The 19,592-nt window shown below is 45.5% G+C and overlaps 2 protein-coding genes across 4 annotated transcripts in view; one reads left to right on the top strand and one right to left on the bottom strand.

Moving 5' to 3' along the window:
* Nucleotides 1-19,592, bottom strand: part of LOC129821937 (CAP-Gly domain-containing linker protein 3-like) — a 462,950-nt gene that overhangs the window by 229,445 nt on the left and 213,913 nt on the right. The gene's annotated exons all lie outside the window — the stretch shown is intronic.
* LOC129821933 (roundabout homolog 1-like) overlaps nt 1-19,592 on the top strand; it is a 122,723-nt gene that overhangs the window by 82,954 nt on the left and 20,177 nt on the right. The window contains exons 17-24 of one of the 2 annotated variants that reach the window (XM_055879684.1): nt 306-348; nt 7,395-7,549; nt 10,128-10,517; nt 11,362-11,478; nt 13,660-13,804; nt 14,420-14,659; nt 16,981-17,483; nt 17,649-17,813. In XM_055879684.1, coding sequence (XP_055735659.1) covers nt 306-348; nt 7,395-7,549; nt 10,128-10,517; nt 11,362-11,478; nt 13,660-13,804; nt 14,420-14,659; nt 16,981-17,483; nt 17,649-17,813 — 1,758 coding nt within the window. The remainder of the gene's footprint in view (nt 1-305; nt 349-7,394; nt 7,550-10,127; nt 10,518-11,361; nt 11,479-13,659; nt 13,805-14,419; nt 14,660-16,980; nt 17,484-17,648; nt 17,814-19,592) is intronic. The other variant, XM_055879685.1, reaches the window with a different exon arrangement.

Here is a 19,592-nt window from a genome sequence, read left to right as displayed (position 1 = left end):
CCAGCGTGCTGAGCTTCAAACACACGCCAGGCCTGCCAGGAGACCACTGTGCAGAGCCCTAATCCTCTTACACACATACCCTGTCACAGTGACACAGTCTCCACCCATCTACACACGGGATGTAGTACACACACACACACACACACACACTGTCAAAAATATCACACACTGCACACATACAAACACAGGCTTACAGGAAAGACAAACACACTCCATGTTATTGTGTTTTGATAAGCCTGTTACTCTGATGACGATTGTGATTATGGTGTTCATGTCTGTACCTTTCTCTGTCTCTCTGTTCTCAGTGGCGTACCAGAGAGGGGGAGAGGCTGTCAGCAGTGCTGGAAGGTAAGAATACATGTCTGCTATGAGAGGGAGTGTTGTCTACATGTCTACTAGTAGAGGGAGTGTTGTCTACACGTCTACTATAAGAAGGAGTGTTGTCTACATGTCTACTAGTAGAGGGAGTGTTGTCTACATGTCTGCTATGAGAGGGAGTGTTGTCTACATGTCTACTATGAGAGGGAGTGCTGTCTAGATGTCTACTAGTAGAGGGAGTGTTGTCTACATGTCTACAATGAGAGGGAGTGTTGTCTACTATGAGAGGGAGTGTTGTTTACATATCTACTAGTAGAGGGAGTGTTGTCTACATGTCTACTAGTAGAGGGAGTGTTGTCTACATGTCTACTATGAGAGGGAGTGTTGTCTACATGTCTCCTATGAGAGGGAGTGTTGTCTACATGTCTACTAGTAGAGGGAGTGTTATCTACATGTCTACTATGAGAGGGAGTGTTGTTTACATGTCTACTAGTAGAGGGAGTGTTATCTACATGTCTACTATGAGAGGGAGTGTTGTCTACATGCCTACAATGAGAGGGAGTGGTGTCTATTATGAGAGGGAGTGTTGTCTACATGTCTACTATGAGAGGGAGTGTTGTCTACATGTCTACAATGAGAGGGAGTGGTGTCTATTATGAGAGGGAGTGTTGTCTACATGTCTACTATGAGAGGGAGTGTTGTCTACATGTCTACTAGTAGAGGGAGTGTTGTCTACATGACTACTATGAGAGGGAGTGTTGTCTACATGTCTACTAGTAGAGGGAGTGTTGTCTACATGCCTACAATGAGAGGGAGTGTTGTCTACATGTCTCCTATGAGATGGAGTGTTGTCTACATGTCTACTATGAGAGGGCGTGTTGTCTACTATGAGAGGGAGTGTTGTCTACATGTCTGCTATGAGAGGGAGTGTTGTCTACATGTCTACTATGAGAGGGAGTGTTGTCTACATGTCTGCTATGAGAGGGAGTGTTGTCTACATGTCTACTATGAGAGGGAGTGTTGTCTACATGCCTACAAAGATAGGGAGTGTTGTCTACATGTCTGCTATGAGAGGGAGTGTTGTCTACATGTCAACTATGAGAGGGAGTGTTGTCTACATGTCTACTATGAGAGGGAGTGTTGTCTACATGTCTGCTATGAGAGGGAGTGTTGTCTACATGTCTACTATGAGAGGGAGTGTTGTCTACATGTCTGCTTTGAGAGGGAGTGTTGTATACATGTCTCCTATGAGATGGAGTGTTGTCTACATGACTCCTATGAGAGGGAGTGTTGTCTACATGTCTCCTATGAGATGGAGTGTTGTCTGCATGTCTGCTATGAGAGGGAGTGTTGTCTACTACGAGAGGGAGTGTTGTCTACATGACTCCTATGAGAGGGAGTGTTGTCTACATGTCTCCTATGAGATGGAGTGTTGCCTACATGTCTGCTATGAGAGGGAGTGTTGTCTACTACGAGAGGGAGTGTTGTCTACTACGAGAGGGAGTGTTGTCTACTACGAGAGGGAGTGTTGTCTACTATGAGAGGGAGTGTTGTCTGCATGTCTGCTATGAGAGGGAGTGTTGTCTACATGTCAACTATGAGAGGGAGTGTTGTCTACATGTCAACTATGAGAGGGAGTGTTGTCTACATGTCAACTATGAGAGGGAGTGTTGTCTACATGTCAACTATGAGAGGGAGTGTTGTCTACATGTCAACTATGAGAGGGAGTGTTGTCTACATGTCTGCTATGAGAGGGAGTGTTGTCTACTACGAGAGGGAGTGTTGTCTACATGTCAACTATGAGAGGGAGTGTTGTCTACATGTCTACTATGGGAGGGAGTGTTGTCTACATGTATACTATCATGTCTACTACGAGAGGGAGTGTTATCTACACGTCTGCTATGAGAGGGAGTGTTGTCTACATGTCTGCTATGAGAGGGAGTGTTGTCTACATGTCAACTATGAGAGGGAGTGTTGTCTACATGTCAACTATGAGAGGGAGTGTTGTCTACATGTCTCCTATGAGAGGGAGTGTTGTCTACATGTCTACTATGAGAGGGAGTGTTGTCTACATGTCTACTATGAGAGGGAGTGTTGTCTACTATGAGAGGGAGTGTTGTCAACTATGAGAGGGAGTGTTGTCTACATGTCTACTATGAGAAGGAGTGTTGTCTACATGTATACTATCATGTCTACTACGAGAGGGAGTGTTATCTACACGTCTGCTATGAGAGGGAGTGTTGTCTACATGTCTGCTATGAGAGGGAGTGTTGTCTACATGTCAACTATGAGAGGGAGTGTTGCCTACATGTCTACTATGAGAGGGAGTGTTGTCTACTATGAGAGGGAGTGTTGTCTACATGTCTCCTATGAGAGGGAGTGTTTTTTACATGTCTACTATGAGAGGGAGTGTTGTCTACATGTCTACTAGTAGAGGGAGTGTTGTCTACATGTCTATTATGAGAGGGAGTGTTGTCTACATGTCTCCTATGAGAGGGAGTGTTGTCTACATGTCTACTATGAGAGGGAGTGTTTTCTACATGACTCCTATGAGAGGGAGTGTTGTCTACATGTCTACTAGTAGAGGGAGTGTTGTTTACATGTCTATTATGAGAGGGAGTGTTGTCTACTATGAGAGGGAGTGTTGTCTACTATGAGAGGGAGTGTTGTCGACTGTGAGAGGGAGCGTTGTTTACGTCTATGTTTGTCTCCTCTTTATGAATATGAAACATGACATAATAGAACTTAACATATGGATCATAATACCATATTCCAAGAGACAGATGTTCTTTTCATTTGCGGAGGAGTGGGTACATGGATGGTATAACTTTCATGGGAGTGAAGGTGTACCTTCCTCTGAAGGACACTAGGGGGAGGGCTTTTACTTCCTAATGCTTACAGCCCCAGCAGAGGAGGGGAAGGGATGGGAAGGGAGGAGAAGGGAGGAGAAGGGAGGAGAGGAGAGCGGAAGGGAGGAGAGGAACAAAGGATTATCTAATAATGCCCAAACCCCCATCCTCTGCATCCCACAGAGAAGAGCACCATGTCTGGCCACAAGGCCGTGCCATAGCATCACTCTAACGCGCTCAGAGATGGCGATAGTTGTGTTTGCACACACCCTACTCTTTAGAATGGAAGGCCCTATGCAACGAGATGGGAGGAGTGACACAGAAGAGGGTGTGACAGAGACCAGTAGCCTATGTGTTGTTTTCCAGACTACCTGCTAGTCACCCGTACTGAGACATACATTCAGACACTGATGTTAGAGTCTCCTCAATCATCTAGAACACACATTGATGCTAATGTATCTACAGACTTGTTTGAAGTAAGCAGTGTTTTGGTATTGTCCTCTCTTTGTGCTCAAAGTATCTATATGGTTGGCTGTTGTTCCATAGCCGTTATGTGTCTTTCTATATGGTCTTGTTATTGCCGTGCTATGTGATTGAGTCAGTTCTACAGCCTGGATATGGGAGCTCTGCTCAAAGACAATCACCAGTCTCTATCTCCACTGAGCCACTCAGGTGATTGAGGAGCCATTTGGAGATTGTATTAATGTGTTCATTACTCAAAATGAATAACTGGAAACACTGAATAAGTCATTTGAATAGGACACGAAAAAGAAAACTCAATACAATGTGAATATCTGACAGGTTGGATTGTTCCAGTGGCAGTGATGGGAGAGAAATACCAGTTAAACATGCCATTTGTTTTGTAGTGGTAGTATAGCCTTTGGGCCCTAGTAGATCGCCACATTTAATTATAAGGCTATTTAGTATGGCTGCTTCAAATGTAACATGTCAGCCCTGGGTTCATGATGTGGAAGTTTGGAGAAGCAGAGAGCTGCTATTCTGTTCAGACGGCAGAGAGCCGGTAGTCTGTTCAGACGGCAGAGAGCCGGTAGTCTGTTCAGACGGCAGAGAGCCGGTAGTCTGTTCAGACGGCAGAGAGCCGGTAGTCTGTTCAGACGGCAGAGAGCCGGTAGTCTGTTCAGACGGCAGAGAGCCGGTAGTCTGTTCAGACGGCAGAGAGCCGGTAGTCTGTTCAGACGGCAGAGAGCCGGTAGTCTGTTCAGACGGCAGAGAGCCGGTAGTCTGTTCAGACGGCAGAGAGCCGGTAGTCTGTTCAGACGGCAGAGAGCCGGTAGTCTGTTCAGACGGCAGAGAGCCGGTAGTCTGTTCAGATGGCAGAGAGCCGGTCGTCTGTTCAGACAGCAGAGAGTTCAGATGGTGTAACGTAGATAGAAACCAGGGCAGGAGATGGATATCCTACTGCACTCCTCTTCTGTTCTGAAGCACTTAGTGGGTAAGTTGAGATGTCCGTTCAGTACTTTCAATGTTGGTGGTTTGCTGGAGCGTTGATGGTTCAGTGAGTGTTGGTGGTTTGCTGGAGCGTTGATGGTTCAGTGAGTCTTGGTGGTTTGCTGGAGCGTTGGTGTTTCAGTAAGTGTTGGTGGTTTGCTGGAGCGTTGATGGTTCAGTGAGTCTTGGTGGTTTGCTGGAGCGTTAGTGGTTCAGTGAGCGTTGGTGGTTTGCTGGAGCGTTAGTGGTTCAGTGAGTGTTGGTGGTTTGCTGGAGCGTTAGTGGTTGAGTGAGTGTTGGTGGTTTGCTGGAGCGTTGGTGGTTCAGTAAGTGTTGGTGGTTCAGTGAGCGTTGGTGGTTCAGTGAGTGTTGGTGGTTCAGTGAGTGTTGGTGGTTTGCTGGAGCGTTGGTGGTTCAGTGAGTGTTGGTGGTTCAGTGAGTGTTGGTGGTTTGCTGGAGCGTTAGTGGTTCAGTGAGTGTTGGTGGTTTGCTGGAGCGTTAGTGGTTCAGTGAGTGTTGGTGGTTTGCTGGAGCGTTAGTGGTTCAGTGAGTGTTGGTGGTTGGTTGGAGCGTTGGTGGTTCAGTAAGTGTTGGTGGTTCAGTGAGCGTTGGTGGTTCAGTGAGTGTTGGTGGTTTGCTGGAGCGTTAGTGGTTCAGTGAGTGTTGGTGGTTTGCTGGAGCGTTGGTGGTTCAGTGAGTGTTGGTGGTTTGCTGGAGCGTTGGTGGTTCAGTGAGTGTTGGTGGTTCAGTGAGTGTTGGTGGTTTGCTGGAGTGTTGGTGATTCAGTGAGTGTTCGTGGTTTGCTGGAGTGTTGGTGGTTCAGTGAGTGTTGGTGGTTTGCTGGAGCGTTGGTGGTTCAGTGAGTGTTGGTGGTTCAGTGAGTGTTGGTGGTTTGCTGGAGCGTTGGTGGTTCAGTAAGTGTTCGTGGTTCAGTGAGTGTTGGTGGTTTGCTGGAGTGTTGGTGATTCAGTGAGTGTTCGTGGTTTGCTGGAGCGTTAGTGGTTCAGTGAGTGTTGGTGGTTTGCTGGAGCGTTGGTGGTTCAGTAAGTGTTCGTGGTTCAGTAAGTGTTGGTGGTTGAGTAAGTGTTCGTGGTTCAGTGAGTCTTGGTGGTTTGCTGGAGCGTTAGTGGTTCAGTGAGTGTTGGTGGTTTGCTGGAGCGTTGGTGGTTCAGTGAGTGTTCGTGGTTCAGTGAGTGTTGGTGGTTTGCTGGAGCGTTGGTGTTTCCGTAAGTGTTCGTGGTTCAGTGAGTGTTGGTGGTTTGCTGGAGCGTTAGTGGTTCAGTGAGTGTTGGTGGTTCAGTGAATGTTGGTGGTTTGCTGGAGCGTTGGTGTTTCAGTAAGTGTTCGTGGTTCAGTGAGTGTTGGTGGTTTGCTGGAGCGTTAGTGGTTCAGTGAGTGTTGGTGGTTTGCTGGAGCGTTAGTGGTTCAGTGAGTGTTGGTGGTTTGCTGGAGCGTTAGTGGTTCAGTAAGTGTTGGTGGTTTGCTGGAGTGTTCGTGGTTCAGTAAGTGTTGGTTGGTTTGCTGGAGCGTTAGTGGTTCAGTAAGTGTTGGTTGGTTTGATGGAGTGTTGGTGGTTCAGTAAGTGTTGGTGGTTTGCTGGAGTGTTGCTGGTTCAGTGAGTGTTGGTGGTTCAGTAAGTGTTGGTGGTTTGCTGGAGCGTTGGTGGTTCAGTAAGTGTTGGTGGTTTGTTGGAGCGTTAGTGGTTCAGTGAGTGTTGGTGGTTTGCTGGAGCGTTAGTGGTTCAGTGAGTGTTGGTGGTTTGCTGGAGCGTTAGTGGTTCAGTGAGTGTTGGTGGTTTGCTGGAGCGTTAGTGGTTCAGTAAGTGTTGGTGGTTTGCTGGAGTGTTCGTGGTTCAGTAAGTGTTGGTTGGTTTGCTGGAGCGTTAGTGGTTCAGTAAGTGTTGGTTGGTTTGATGGAGTGTTGGTGGTTCAGTAAGTGTTGGTGGTTTGCTGGAGTGTTGCTGGTTCAGTGAGTGTTGGTGGTTCAGTAAGTGTTGGTGGTTTGCTGGAGCGTTGGTGGTTCAGTAAGTGTTGGTGGTTTGTTGGAGCGTTAGTGGTTCAGTGAGTGTTGGTGGTTCAGTGAGTGATGGTGGTTCAGTGAGTGTTGGTGGTTCAGTGAGTGTTGGTGGTTCAGTGAGTGTTGGTGGTTCAGTGAGTGTTGGTGGTTTGTTGGAGCGTTGGTGGTTCAGTGAGTGTTGGTGGTTTGCTAGAGCGTTAGTGGTTCAGTGAGTGTTGCTGGTTCAGTGAGTGTTGGTGGTTCAGTAAGTGTTGGTGGTTTGCTGGAGCGTTGGTGGTTCAGTAAGTGTTGGTTGGTTTGCTGGAGCGTTAGTGGTTGAGTGAGTGTTGGTGGTTTGCTGGAGCGTTGGTGGTTCAGTGAGTGTTTTGGAGTGGACGTGAGTGGACGTGCATTTTCCATCACTGGGAGTGAGTCCTGTCTGGCTTTCTATCGCTCAGTGAAACAGTGTCATCGGCCATGGACAAGTCAAGAGCACATCATCTATTTATCTGAGCTTTCCTCTAATGTAAGGCCAATGGAGCAGGGAGCAGGAAGGAGAGGGAGAGATCAGTTCTGTAAAACAACAACCTAATGCCTAGCTATAGGGATCATTTCAGTATACCAATCTGGAATTGAGTGAATCCCCATCGATCTGCCTAAAACCCCATTCATTACATGACATGTTCTTGTTAGTCATATCAATATGAATTCTTGCTGTGTTATAGTGGTGCAGCATGTTCCACTGTTAGTCAGCGTTGGCTGTTTTGTACCCCATCCTTCCAGGCCAGGTTTGCTGAACATTGGGGAGTCTGCTACCCAGCCCTGGTTGGCTGATACCTGGCCCAACTCCTGCTCCAATCACAACGACTGTAGCATGAACTGCTGCACCGCAGGACAGGGCAGCAGTGACAGTAACCTGGCTACATACAGCCGCCCAGGTGAGTACGCTACGCACTGGAACAACTCACCCAAACATAAACTGTACTAAAACAGCGATGCAGAGAAGCATATACTTTGTTTTTAAGAACTACCAGTCAGGAGGATACAGACAGCTCAAAAGGTATGCTTAGATATGCAGAAAAATATACATACATTTCTACATAGAATTAAGCATAATGATTATGGTTGCAGGAAAAAGCTGTTTCAGGTGTTTGAAAAATGCTAAATTCTAGTCCCCCTCTGGACCAACACCCAGCCATTCTCACGTACTTTGTGCCCCCTCAGATTGTTGGGGTACATGACACCCTGCTCTCAAAGCAAAGCATGGATAAGAATCATAAAAAGGAGCGGACCTAGTCGGTAGAAAACAGAGAGAAGTGAAATCCCATATCTGGGTTAGCTCCCTTGAGACTTCTCTCTCTTACCTCTCTCCTCGCGAGGTCTCTCTAAGAAAAAACCTTACGGGAGGCTTAGGAGTAGGAGTATATGTGTTTGATTTATTTCAGGTTAAAGCGGGCCAGTTTTAGGCAGGAAATAAAAGGAGCACGCTGGATGGGCCTTATGGGTTTACTCTGCTGCAAATCCAATTGCTCTGCTAATTTCCATACTGTTGTTATAGCCTGTAATGTCATTTCCACTAAGTGCTCAGTTATTTAAGAAATGTGGAGCAGTGGTAGAGATCAGGGCAGGACTGCAGACTGTAGCCAACACCGGATGAAGAGATGGAGAGATACCTGGAAGAGTGCATAGATAGAAAGGGAACGAAGGAGGAAAAAGAATAATGAGGGAGGATATGTAGCATACACAGAGATAAATGGAGAGAGAAAGTAGAGGGGAAGTAAATTGGACAGAGAAAGAGAGAGAACGAGGGAGTTGGGAGGAGAGTAAAGAGAGCAGAAGAGATGGACAGTAACGGAGGGAGGGAGGGTTAATGTACACCTCCAGGTGGCCTCTCAGTCAGCAGTACTTTCTATAAACAATAGGGATTGAGTTTGGCTCTGAAGTCAGACACACACACACACACACACACACACACACACACACACACACACACACACACACACACACACACACACACACACACACACACACACACACACACACACACACACACACACACACACACACAAAAGAGCGCTAAGTACTCACACTCTACAGAGAAAGAGGGTCAACAGCTGGTAGAGGGGGGTAAAGTATGTCTCTTGGTGCAGGGTGGGGACAAAGGATTTGAGGTTATACACACATAGGTAGGACTTAACTACGAAACGTGGACCCCAGCCCTGAACCTCCCTTTGATATACAGTAGGCTTAGAAGTTGAACTAAAGTAAAAGAGATGTGGGTATACAGTAGTCGTTTGAACAACGGTTTGGACACGCGGCAGGCGTCTCTCCAGCTGTAGCGTCTGACAGATAGTACAGTAGTGTAGCGTTTCCTACCCACTCATTGACTCATTTACACACAACCAAACAGGCTTACACACAATCCTAGTGTAGCAGATGTTCTGTTGTACTAAGTGCTGTGCTTCCCCTGGGTTAAGCAACTTACTCAAGGACAAAGAAACACTGTACCCATAAAATACATACCCATCTTCTAAAGTTACCCATCACAGTCAACACAAGAAAACCTAATCCGACTTTTCATTCCGTGGTGTGTTTAACTTTTCCCTAACATTTGTTCTGATGACAATCTGGGAGTTTGTTTGAGAAGGAAAGCACTTCTCACTCACTGCATGTGTAAGACATTAAGGAGCATGCCTGGTGCTGGCTGCTTTGTGTGGCCAACCTAAACCCTGTGAAGGTTTAACAGGATCAGCGGCTAGGTGACAGAGCCCAGGGATACGAGTTAATGTCCCTTTATCTAACACATAGGGGCCCTTTCTCCACATTTACCTCTGAAGTGCCTGAGATATCCCTCGGTTCTTGTAAGTGTAAGGTTCACGTGCGCTCGGTTGTTCTATCTGTAGCCATCCTTGATATTTACCGCAAGGCTGGCTCTCAGATCTGCTGGAGGATTTGAATATTTTATGAGCCAGAGAAAATTGGATCTGTCAGTGGAGCTCTGCTCTTTGCTGCACGCTTCCTTCTCATACAGACATGTTCCACTGTTCTTCTCAATGAGCAAAGCCTCCTCGCCTGGCGTCTGACGTGGAGAATAGACATGACAAACACGTTGAGCTGTGGATGAGACAAAGACATTATCGAGACAGAGAGACAGAGAGAGCAGACAGTGGAAGTATAATACAGCTCCAGTCACTCACCTGAACCAGATAGGGATAGTTGACGTACATAATGAACTGTAGTTTGCACTGAAATATATATATATATGTCTAGACTGAGGGCACAGTGATCTGTTGAAAGGTACAAATGACTCAGGCTGATTTATTTCTGTGTCGTTCTGAAATGTTCATCTTTTCAGCTTATTTTTTTACGGAGTATGATGCCAGTGAATACAACTGAATACAATGCCATTTGTGCCATTCATGCACTTGGCAAACCTCTTCTTCTGAACCTAGCTATAGAAGCTAGTCCGGTCTTTGACTAAACCTTTCACCCTGCACCCGCCCCCATGTTATCCAGCCGACTGCATCGCCAACTATAACAACCAGATGGAGAGCAAGCAGACCAACCTGATGGTGCCTGAGGGAGGAGTGTACGTAGACGTGGACCTCTCCAACAAGATCAACGAGATGAAGACCTTCAACAGCCCCAACCTGAAGGACGGACGCTTCGTTGGGCCCGGTGGACCAGGGGGACAGCCCACCCCGTACGCCACCACACAGCTCATTCAGTCTTCTATCCTGGGAAACAACATCAACACAGACAGAGACAGAGGGAGTGGAGGGGGGGGAGGGGAGACAAACGAGAAACACGGCTGGAAACCCACACCTGTTCAGGAGCAGAAGCAAACGGAAATGACCTCACAGCTCCACCAGTATAACATCATGGAGCAGAACAAGCTGAACAAGGGTGAGTGTGTGGTGAGAATCAGTGGAGGTTAGGAGGTCAAACCATAACCGTCTTCCATCTTTCTTTCTTCCCTTCTTTTTTTCCTTTTCTCCCTGTGGATGGGCCCACCATGCTGAAGAATATTCCTTTTTCACTGGCTTCCCTGCTGCCCCCATTCAGTCATATGAATAGAGAGCATCATCAGTCTCCCTCTCATTGTCTACGATGCATTTTCCTAACTCCTAACTTTCCTCTCTGTGTTCATATAACATCTCTGCTCTACATTATGGGCCAGGCCTGAGTTTCTGTCTTTACTGTCTCGGTTGTTCTTCATTGGTCAAGTCTCATAGCTACAGCTGTAAGGATTTTCTCCAGGTGTCAGGTATCTGAAGGAGAGAACCATTTCGTTTGGATCTGACAGGCACTGAACTAAACTGTCGTCACCTTCTTCTTACCTGCAGAAAATAGCTGCTACTTTAGTGACACCGTTTTCAGTTTCGTCATGGTCTCTTGTATGGAACAGAAATGGCATGTCTTCTCTCTCAGCACTCTTAGGAAGACAGCATCCACCGGACTGTTTATTGAGACAGTTTCAACTTACATTTCAACTTATTAGAGGTGTATGACACACATTTTAACACATCGCTGGTTAAGATCATTATTTAGATGTGTTGTTACATTGTTATCTCTTGTGTTAGCCTAACTGTGATCATTAGTCAGTTACACTCAAACTGTCTCTATGGATCTTTTGATATCATAATGTCCCCTTCATTTCCAAAGGCTATCTATACTTTTCTAATGCGGTAATGTAGTGTATGCTGCCCACCTTCCTCATGCTTACCATCCTCCTCCTCTCCCTTACCAGACCACTACAGAGGAGGGGACAATCCCATGGCTACCACCATCCCCTATAACCAGGCCCACGAGGCCCACACCGTGGGCTCCTACAACAGCTCTGACCATGGCAGCAGCAGCACCTCCGGTGAGAGAGTGGGGAACGGGGGGTAATCAGTATCCACAGCCATATGGTTGGTGTTTTACTGCGTGGATGTTTAGTGAATCACTTTTGTTGTTTCCCGTTCTTATTTTCCTCAAAAGCAATACATTGTAGGGGTGTAATAATATAATGCATGATGCTTTAAAATGGTTATTTTGATAAATTTCCATGTCAGTATCTTGAAGAGAAATTAAAATGCCTTCAGTGGAGGGAAAATGTAAAACATCCCAGGCATGAGTTTCCAGTCTGTGTGTGTTTCCAGTCAGTTTCCAGTCTGTGTGTCTCCAGTCTGTTTCCAGTCTGTGTGTTTCCAGTCTGTGTTTGTTTCCAGTCTGTGTGTTTCCAGTCAGTTTCCAGTCTGTGTGTTTCCAGTCTGTTTCCAGTCTGTGTGTTTCCAGTCTGTGTTTGTTTCCAGTCTGTGTGTGTTTCCAGTCAGTTTCCAGTCTGTGTGTTTCCAGTCTGTTTCCAGTCTGTGTGTTTCCAGTCTGTGTGTGTTTCCAGTCAGTTTCCAGTCTGTGTGTGTTTCCAGTCAGTTTCCAGTCTGTGTGTTTCCAGTCTGTGTGTTTCCAGTCAGTTTCCAGTCTGTGTGTTTCCAGTCTGTGTTTGTTTCCAGTCTGTGTGTTTCCAGTCTGTTTCCAGTCTGTGTGTTTCCAGTCTGTGTGTGTTTCCAGTCAGTTTCCAGTCTGTTTCCAGTCTGTGTGTTTCCAGTCTGTGTGTTTCCAGTCTGTGTGTTTCCAGTCTGTGTGTTTCCAGTCTGTGTGTTTCCAGTCTGTGTGTGTTTCCAGTCAGTTTCCAGTCTGTTTCCAGTCTGTGTGTTTCCAGTCTGTGTGTTTCCAGTCTGTGTGTTTCCAGTCTGTTTCCAGTCTGTGTGTTTCCAGTCTGTGTGTGTTTCCAGTCAGTTTCCAGTCTGTTTCCAGTCTGTGTGTTTCCAGTCTGTGTGTGTTTCCAGTCAGTTTCCAGTCTGTTTTCAGTCTGTGTGTTTCCAGTCTGTGTGTTTCCAGTCAGTTTCCAGTCTGTGTGTTTCCAGTCTGTGTGTTTCCAGTCAGTTTCCAGTCAGTTTCCAGTCTGTGTGTTTCCAGTCTGTGTGTTTCCAGTCTGTGTGTGTTTCCAGTCAGTTTCCAGTCTGTTTCCAGTCTGTGTTTGTTTCCAGTCTGTTTTTTTTTCCAGTCTGTGTCCGTTTGCAGTCTGTGTCCGTTTCCAGTCTGTGTGTTTCCAGTCTGTGTGTGTTTCCAGTCAGTTTCCAGTCTGTTTCCAGTCTGTGTGTGTTTCCAGTCAGTTTCCAGTCTGTTTCCAGTCTGTGTGTTTCCAGTCTGTGTCCATTTGCAGTCTGTGTGTTTCCAGTCTGTGTTTGTTTCCAGTCTGTGTCCATTTGCAGTCTGTGTGTTTCCAGTCTCTTTTTTCCTGTCTGTTTCTGGTCTTCGTCAGTTTCCAGTCAGTTTTTTCAATCCCATGTGCTTCTAACAGAAAATGAAAAACCTAGTTAGATTAATTAGACTGTTCCTTGTTGCTCAGACAAAACATGAATTAAACAAACATGAATTACCGTCCCCTTCATTCCTGCAAAGAGGAGGATAATCTCATCAGATATGCAGTGTTTGTTTCTGGACAAGGACTAATGACACACATTCCAGAGGGCATGCAACACTGCCTCCATAACGCCCAGGATCCATTCTGAAATTGTATATGAAGTTCAGCTCGTTAAAGAGCAGCCCTCTGTGCTCGCTGAGCTCACAGCTCATTGGCTTCTCATTCTTATTGGCTGCTGTTAATTGGCCTCAGATGTTTTGTAATTTCTTTCACATTTTCTATTTTCTCTTGGCAATGGGGAACATTATAGTTGAAAAATGACTGCGTTTTTGATTGCATGACTGGCATAAATTACAAATTGAGAGGTAATGTACGTGGTGCATTTTCGTGGTGTCCATAAAGAGAGGGGATGCTACTAGCCGACATGCTCTCATGTATAAATTATATATATTTTTTATCCGTGTCAACCTTTCACTGAAATTAGCCCTGTTACATTTTGATCTGCTGTTGATTTATTAATTTCTCTGTTGATTTAACGAGCATCAATAATGTAGATGGAGAGACGGAGAACGATGTGAGAGTGGGGGTGTGTTTCTACATGTTTCTGACTGAAGGAGTTCTTTGTTCATGTTTTTGCAGGGAGTCAAGGTCAAAAGAAGGGAGTGCGCACCCCCAAACTACCCAAACAGAGCACAATGAACTGGGCTGACCTACTGCCTCCTCCCCCGGCTAACCCACCTCCCTGCCGCAACATGGAGGAGTACTCCCTGTCTATAGACGAGAGGTTGGACATGTCCACACACACACACACACACACACACACACACACACACACACACACACACACACACACACACACACACACACACACACACACACACACACACACACACACACACACACACACACACACACACACACACACACACACACACACACCTCCCTGCCACAACATGGAGGAGTACTCCCTGTCCATGGATGAGAGGTGGGGCATGTCCACACACACCTCCCTGCCACAACATGGAGGAGTACTCCCTGTCCATGGATGAGAGGTGGGACATGTCAACACACACACACACACACACCTCCCTGCCACAACATGGAGGAGTACTCCCTGTCCATGGATGAGAGGTGGGACATGTCAACACACACACACACACACACACTCACACCTCCCTGCCACTTTATTCTTTCCTTTCATTTACTGAAAGAGTCAAATCTACCCTAAGGGTTTTTGTTCTGTGTATCAATGCTAGGTTCATGTCAAACCTTTTCCTTTACATGTCTACCTTGGTAGCAGCACAACATGAATATGTACGAGCTACATTGTTCAAGATATGAATGTTATTGTCACATTGAGTGACATCAAACTAACCAGCATGTTTCCCTGTGTTGACAGTTATGACCCAGATATGCAGTGCTCCCTGCCCCCCTCCCGCATGTACCTGCAGCCAGACGAACTGGAGGAGGAGGAGATGGAGAGGGGTCCCACTCCCCCCGTCAGAGGCGCTGCCTCGTCCCCCGCCGCGGTGTCCTACAGTCACCAGTCCACAGCCACCCTCACCCCCTCGCCCCAGGAGGAGCTGCAGCCCATGCTCCAAGACACAGCAGACAGCATGGTCTCTGGACACGAACGCAGGTACTGGAAGGCGTTATACTGGATGAAATGGACTTTGATTGGCTGATATACAGTGGGTATAATAAGTATTCACCAACAATGGATTTTTTCCAATTGTGATACGTTGTGATACGTATCACAATTGGATAATATTGATATATTAATATATCAATATTATCCAATATATTGTGATAATACTTCGTATCAATATTGTGATACGAAGTGGGATTGAAATAGATTTAATTGTGATTTATTTTGTCATTGATCTACACAAGATACTCCATAATGTCAAAGTGAAAATAATATTCTACAAATGTAAACTAAAATACAAGTAACAATAACTAAAATTGAATAAAAATAAAATATCAAATAAATTTGATAAATTAGATGTAAATGACAGAGTGAAAAGTATACAGAATCAAATATACAGAATAAAAATATTCTAAAACATGCATCCTGTACACAACAAGGCACTACAACATGCATCCTGTACACAACAAGGCACTACAACATGCATCCTGTACACAACAAGGCACTAAAACATGCATCCTGTACTCAACAAGGCACTAAAACATGCATCCTGTACTCAACAAGGCACTAAAACATGCATCCTGTACTCAACAAGGCACTACAACATGCATCCTGTACTCAACAAGGCACTAAAACATGCATCCTGTACTCAACAAGGCACTAAAACATGCATCCTGTACTCAACAAGGCACTAAAACATGCATCCTGTACTCAACAAGGCAATAAAACATGCATCCTGTACTCAACAAGGCACTAAAACATGCATCCTGTACTCAACAAGGCACTAAAACATGCATCCTGTACTCAACAAGGCACTAAAACATGCATCCTGTACTCAACAAGGCACTAAAACATGCATCCTGTACTCAACAAGGCACTAAAACATGCATCCTGTACACAACAAGGCACTAAAACATGCATCCTGTACACAACAAGGCACTAAAACATGCATCCTGTACTCAACAAGGCACTAAAACATGCATCCTGTACTCAACAAGGCACTACAACATGCATCCTGTACTCAACAAGGCACTAAAACATGCATCCTGTACTCAACAAGGCACTAAAACATGCTTCCTGTACTCAACAAGGCACTAAAACATGCATCCTGTACTCAACAAGGCACTACAACATGCATCCTGTACTCAACAAGGCACTAAAACATGCATCCTGTACTCAACAAGGCACTAAAACATGCATCCTGTACTCAACAAGGCACTACAACATGCATCCTGTACTCAACAAGGCACTAAAACATGCATCCTGTACTCAACAAGGCACTAAAACATGCATCCTGTACTCAACAAGGCACTAAAACATGCATCCTGTACTCAACAAGGCACTAAAACATGCATCCTGTACTCAACAAGGCACTACAACATGCATCCTGTACTCAACAAGGCACTAAAACATGCATCCTGTACTCAACAAGGCACTACAACATGCATCCTGTACTTATCTCATCAAGGCACTAAAACATGCATCCTGTACTCAACAAGGCACTAAAACATGCATCCTGTACTCAACAAGGCACTACAACATGCATCCTGTACTCAACAAGGCACTGCAACATGCATCCTCTACTCAACAAGGCACTACAACATGCATCCTGTACTCAACAAGGCACTAAAACATGCATCCTGTACTCAACAAGGCACTAAAACATGCATCCTGTACTCAACAAGGCACTAAAACATGCATCCTGTACTCAACAAGGCACTAAAACATGCATCCTGTACTCAACAAGGCACTAAAACATGCATCCTGTACTCAACAAGGCACTAAAACATGCATCCTGTACTCAACAAGGCACTAAAACATGCATCCTGTACTCAACAAGGCACTAAAACATGCATCCTGTACACAACAAGGCACTACAACATGCATCCTGTACTCAACAAGGCACTAAAACATGCATCCTGTACTCAACAAGGCACTAAAACATGCATCCTGTACTCAACAAGGCACTAAAACATGCATCCTGTACTCAACAAGGCACTAAAACATGCATCCTGTACTCAACAAGGCACTAAAACATGCATCCTGTACTTATCTCATCAAGGTATATTAGTGTTTTATTTGTCAGTGATCTTTTGTGTAGATCATTGACAAATACTTACAATAAAGCAATTTTAATCCTACTCTGTAAAACAATAAAAAGTGAAGAAATCCAAGAGGGATTAGTACTGATGTTACCTACTGTAGTAATGATTTTAAAAGCCTGTGCAAAAAATTCTGTCATGATTTGTAATTTAATTTAAATAATTGATTTGGTATACCCTACATGAAGAACATGTCTCCTGCTGTTTCAGACGCCATGCAGTGAGCCCCCCTCCCCGACCCATCTCCCCCTCACACACCTACGGCTACATCTCCAGCCCCCTGTCCCTGGACACAGACGGCATGGAGGAGGAGGAGGAGATGTTGGAGGAAGAGGAGGAGGAAGGGGATGAGACAGACGCGGAGGTGGCCAAGGTGCACCACCACCACACCCACCCTCACCACCCTCACCACCCCCACCACCCCCAGCAGATGCACACCAGGAGGCTGCTGCTGCGGGGCCTGGAGCAGACCCCAGCCTCCAGCGTGGGGGACCTGGAGAGCTCTGTGACGGGCTCCATGATCAACGGCTGGGGTTCAGCTTCCGAGGAGGACAACGCCTCATCAGGACGCTCCAGCGCCGTCAGCTCCTCAGACGGATCCTTCTTCACAGACGCCGACTTCGCCCAGGCCGTGGCGGCTGCTGCGGAGTACGCAGGCCTCAAGGTGGCCAAGTACCCCAACCCCACGCAAGGCCAGGAGGGAGGCCCCGGAGGTAAGCACATATATTGTGATGTCATTTTATCAAGAACAGTAGAAAACAAGATCATGAGCACATTAACTTTGAATCAATATGATTCCCTTATTCTGCAAGCCCTTTGATAGGGGGGAAACCTTTTCATGGTTTCATGTGCCTTACCTAATGTGTCTTTCCCTTCAGCGCGAAAGTACCAAATGACCCCCTCAGGCCACCGTCCTGGCAGCCCCCCGTCCACAGATAGTAACATGAGCACGGCCAACATGCATAAGAGGCCTCCTAAGAAGCAGAAACAGCACCATGCAGTGGGCCACCCAGGACTCCAGAAACGAGAGGCCTACGCTGAAGGTACAGTACAGAACCACACTCTGCTCATTCATCACTAAAGTACTGTATGAGGTGAAACGCCATAATGAGTACTGGAGCTGTACCATGGATCCATCTGTATTCTAGTGTTCTAATACTGTAATACCTCATAATGAGTACTGGAGCTGTACCATGGTGTCACGTCCTGGCCTTAGTATTCTTTGTTTTCTTTATTATTTTAGTTAGGTCAGGGTGTGACATGGGTATTTATGTGGGTTTTGTAGTGTCCAGGGTGATTGTAAGGTTTAGGGGGTTTATTTAGAGTAGTTGGGTTTATGTTTAGTATAGTTGTCTAGCTGTGTCTATGTTGTGTGTAGTTGTCTAGGAAAGTATGGTTGCCTGAATGGGTTCCCAATTAGAGACAGCTGGTTTCTGTTGTCTCTGATTGGGAGCCATATTTAAGGTAGCCATAGGCTTTAGTTTGTGGTGGGGAATTCTGTCACGATCGTGTGGGAGTGACGGACCAAAACGCAGCATGTGGAAAATAAGCCATCTTCTTTTATTCTTGAAGAAGGCAAAACGAAACAAAACACTTTCAAACTAACAAAACAACAAACGACCGTGAAGCTAATAACGTAGTGCACACACACAGGCTACAAACGTTCAGACATAGACAATTCCCCACAACAAACTAAAGCCTATGGCTACCTTAAATATGGCTCCCAATCAGAGACAACAGAAACCAGCTGTCTCTAATTGGGAACCCATTCAGGCAACCATAGATTTTCCTAGACAACTACACACAACATAGACACAGCTAGACAACTATACTAAACATAATCCCAACTACTCTAAATAAACCCCCTAAACCTTACAATCACCCTGGACACTACAAAACCCACATAAATACCCATGTCACACCCTGACCTAACTAAAATAATAAAGAAAACAAAGAATACTAAGGCCAGGGCGTGACACATGGATCCATCTGTATTCTAGTGTTCTAATACTGTAATACCTCATAATGAGTACTGGAGCTGTACCATGGATCCATCTGTATTCTAGTGTCCTAATACTGTAATACCTCATAATGAGTACTGGAGCTGTACCATGGATCCATCTGTATTCTAGTGGTCTAATACTGTAGTACCTCATAATGAGTACTGGAGCTGTACCATGGATCCATCTGTATTCTAGTGTTCTAATACTGTAATACCTCATAATGAGTACTGGAGCTGTACCATGGATCCATCTGTATTCTAGTGTTCTAATACTGTAATACCTCATAATGAGTACTGGAGCTGTACCATGGATCCATCTGTATTCTAGTGTTCTAATACTGTAATACCTCATAATGAGTACTGGAGCTGTACCATGGATCCATCTGTATTCTAGTGTTCTAGTACTGTAGTACCTCATAATGAGTACTGGAGCTGTACCATGGATCCATCTGTATTCTAGTGTTCTAGTACTGTGGTACCTCATAATGAGTACTGGAGCTGTACCATGGATCCATCTGTATTCTAGTGTTCTAGTACTGTAGTACCTCATAATGAGTACTGGAGCTGTACCATGGATCCATCTGTATTCTAGTGGTCTAATACTGTAGTACCTCATAATGAGTACTGGATCTGTACCATGGATCCATCTGTATTATAGTCCCTTAATACTGTAATACCTCATAATGAGTACTGGAGCTGTACCATGGATCCATCTGTATTCTAGTGTTCTAGTACTGTAGTACCTCATAATGAGGACTGGAACTGTACCATGGATCCATCTGTATTATAGTCCCCTAATACTGTAATACCTCATAATGAA

Source organism: Salvelinus fontinalis, chromosome 24 (assembly GCF_029448725.1).
Source record: "Salvelinus fontinalis isolate EN_2023a chromosome 24, ASM2944872v1, whole genome shotgun sequence".
NCBI classification, from domain to species: Eukaryota; Metazoa; Chordata; class Actinopteri; order Salmoniformes; family Salmonidae; genus Salvelinus; species Salvelinus fontinalis.
The sequence above is the reverse complement of the archived record's forward strand: the minus strand, read 5'-3'. Positions and strand labels throughout refer to the sequence as shown.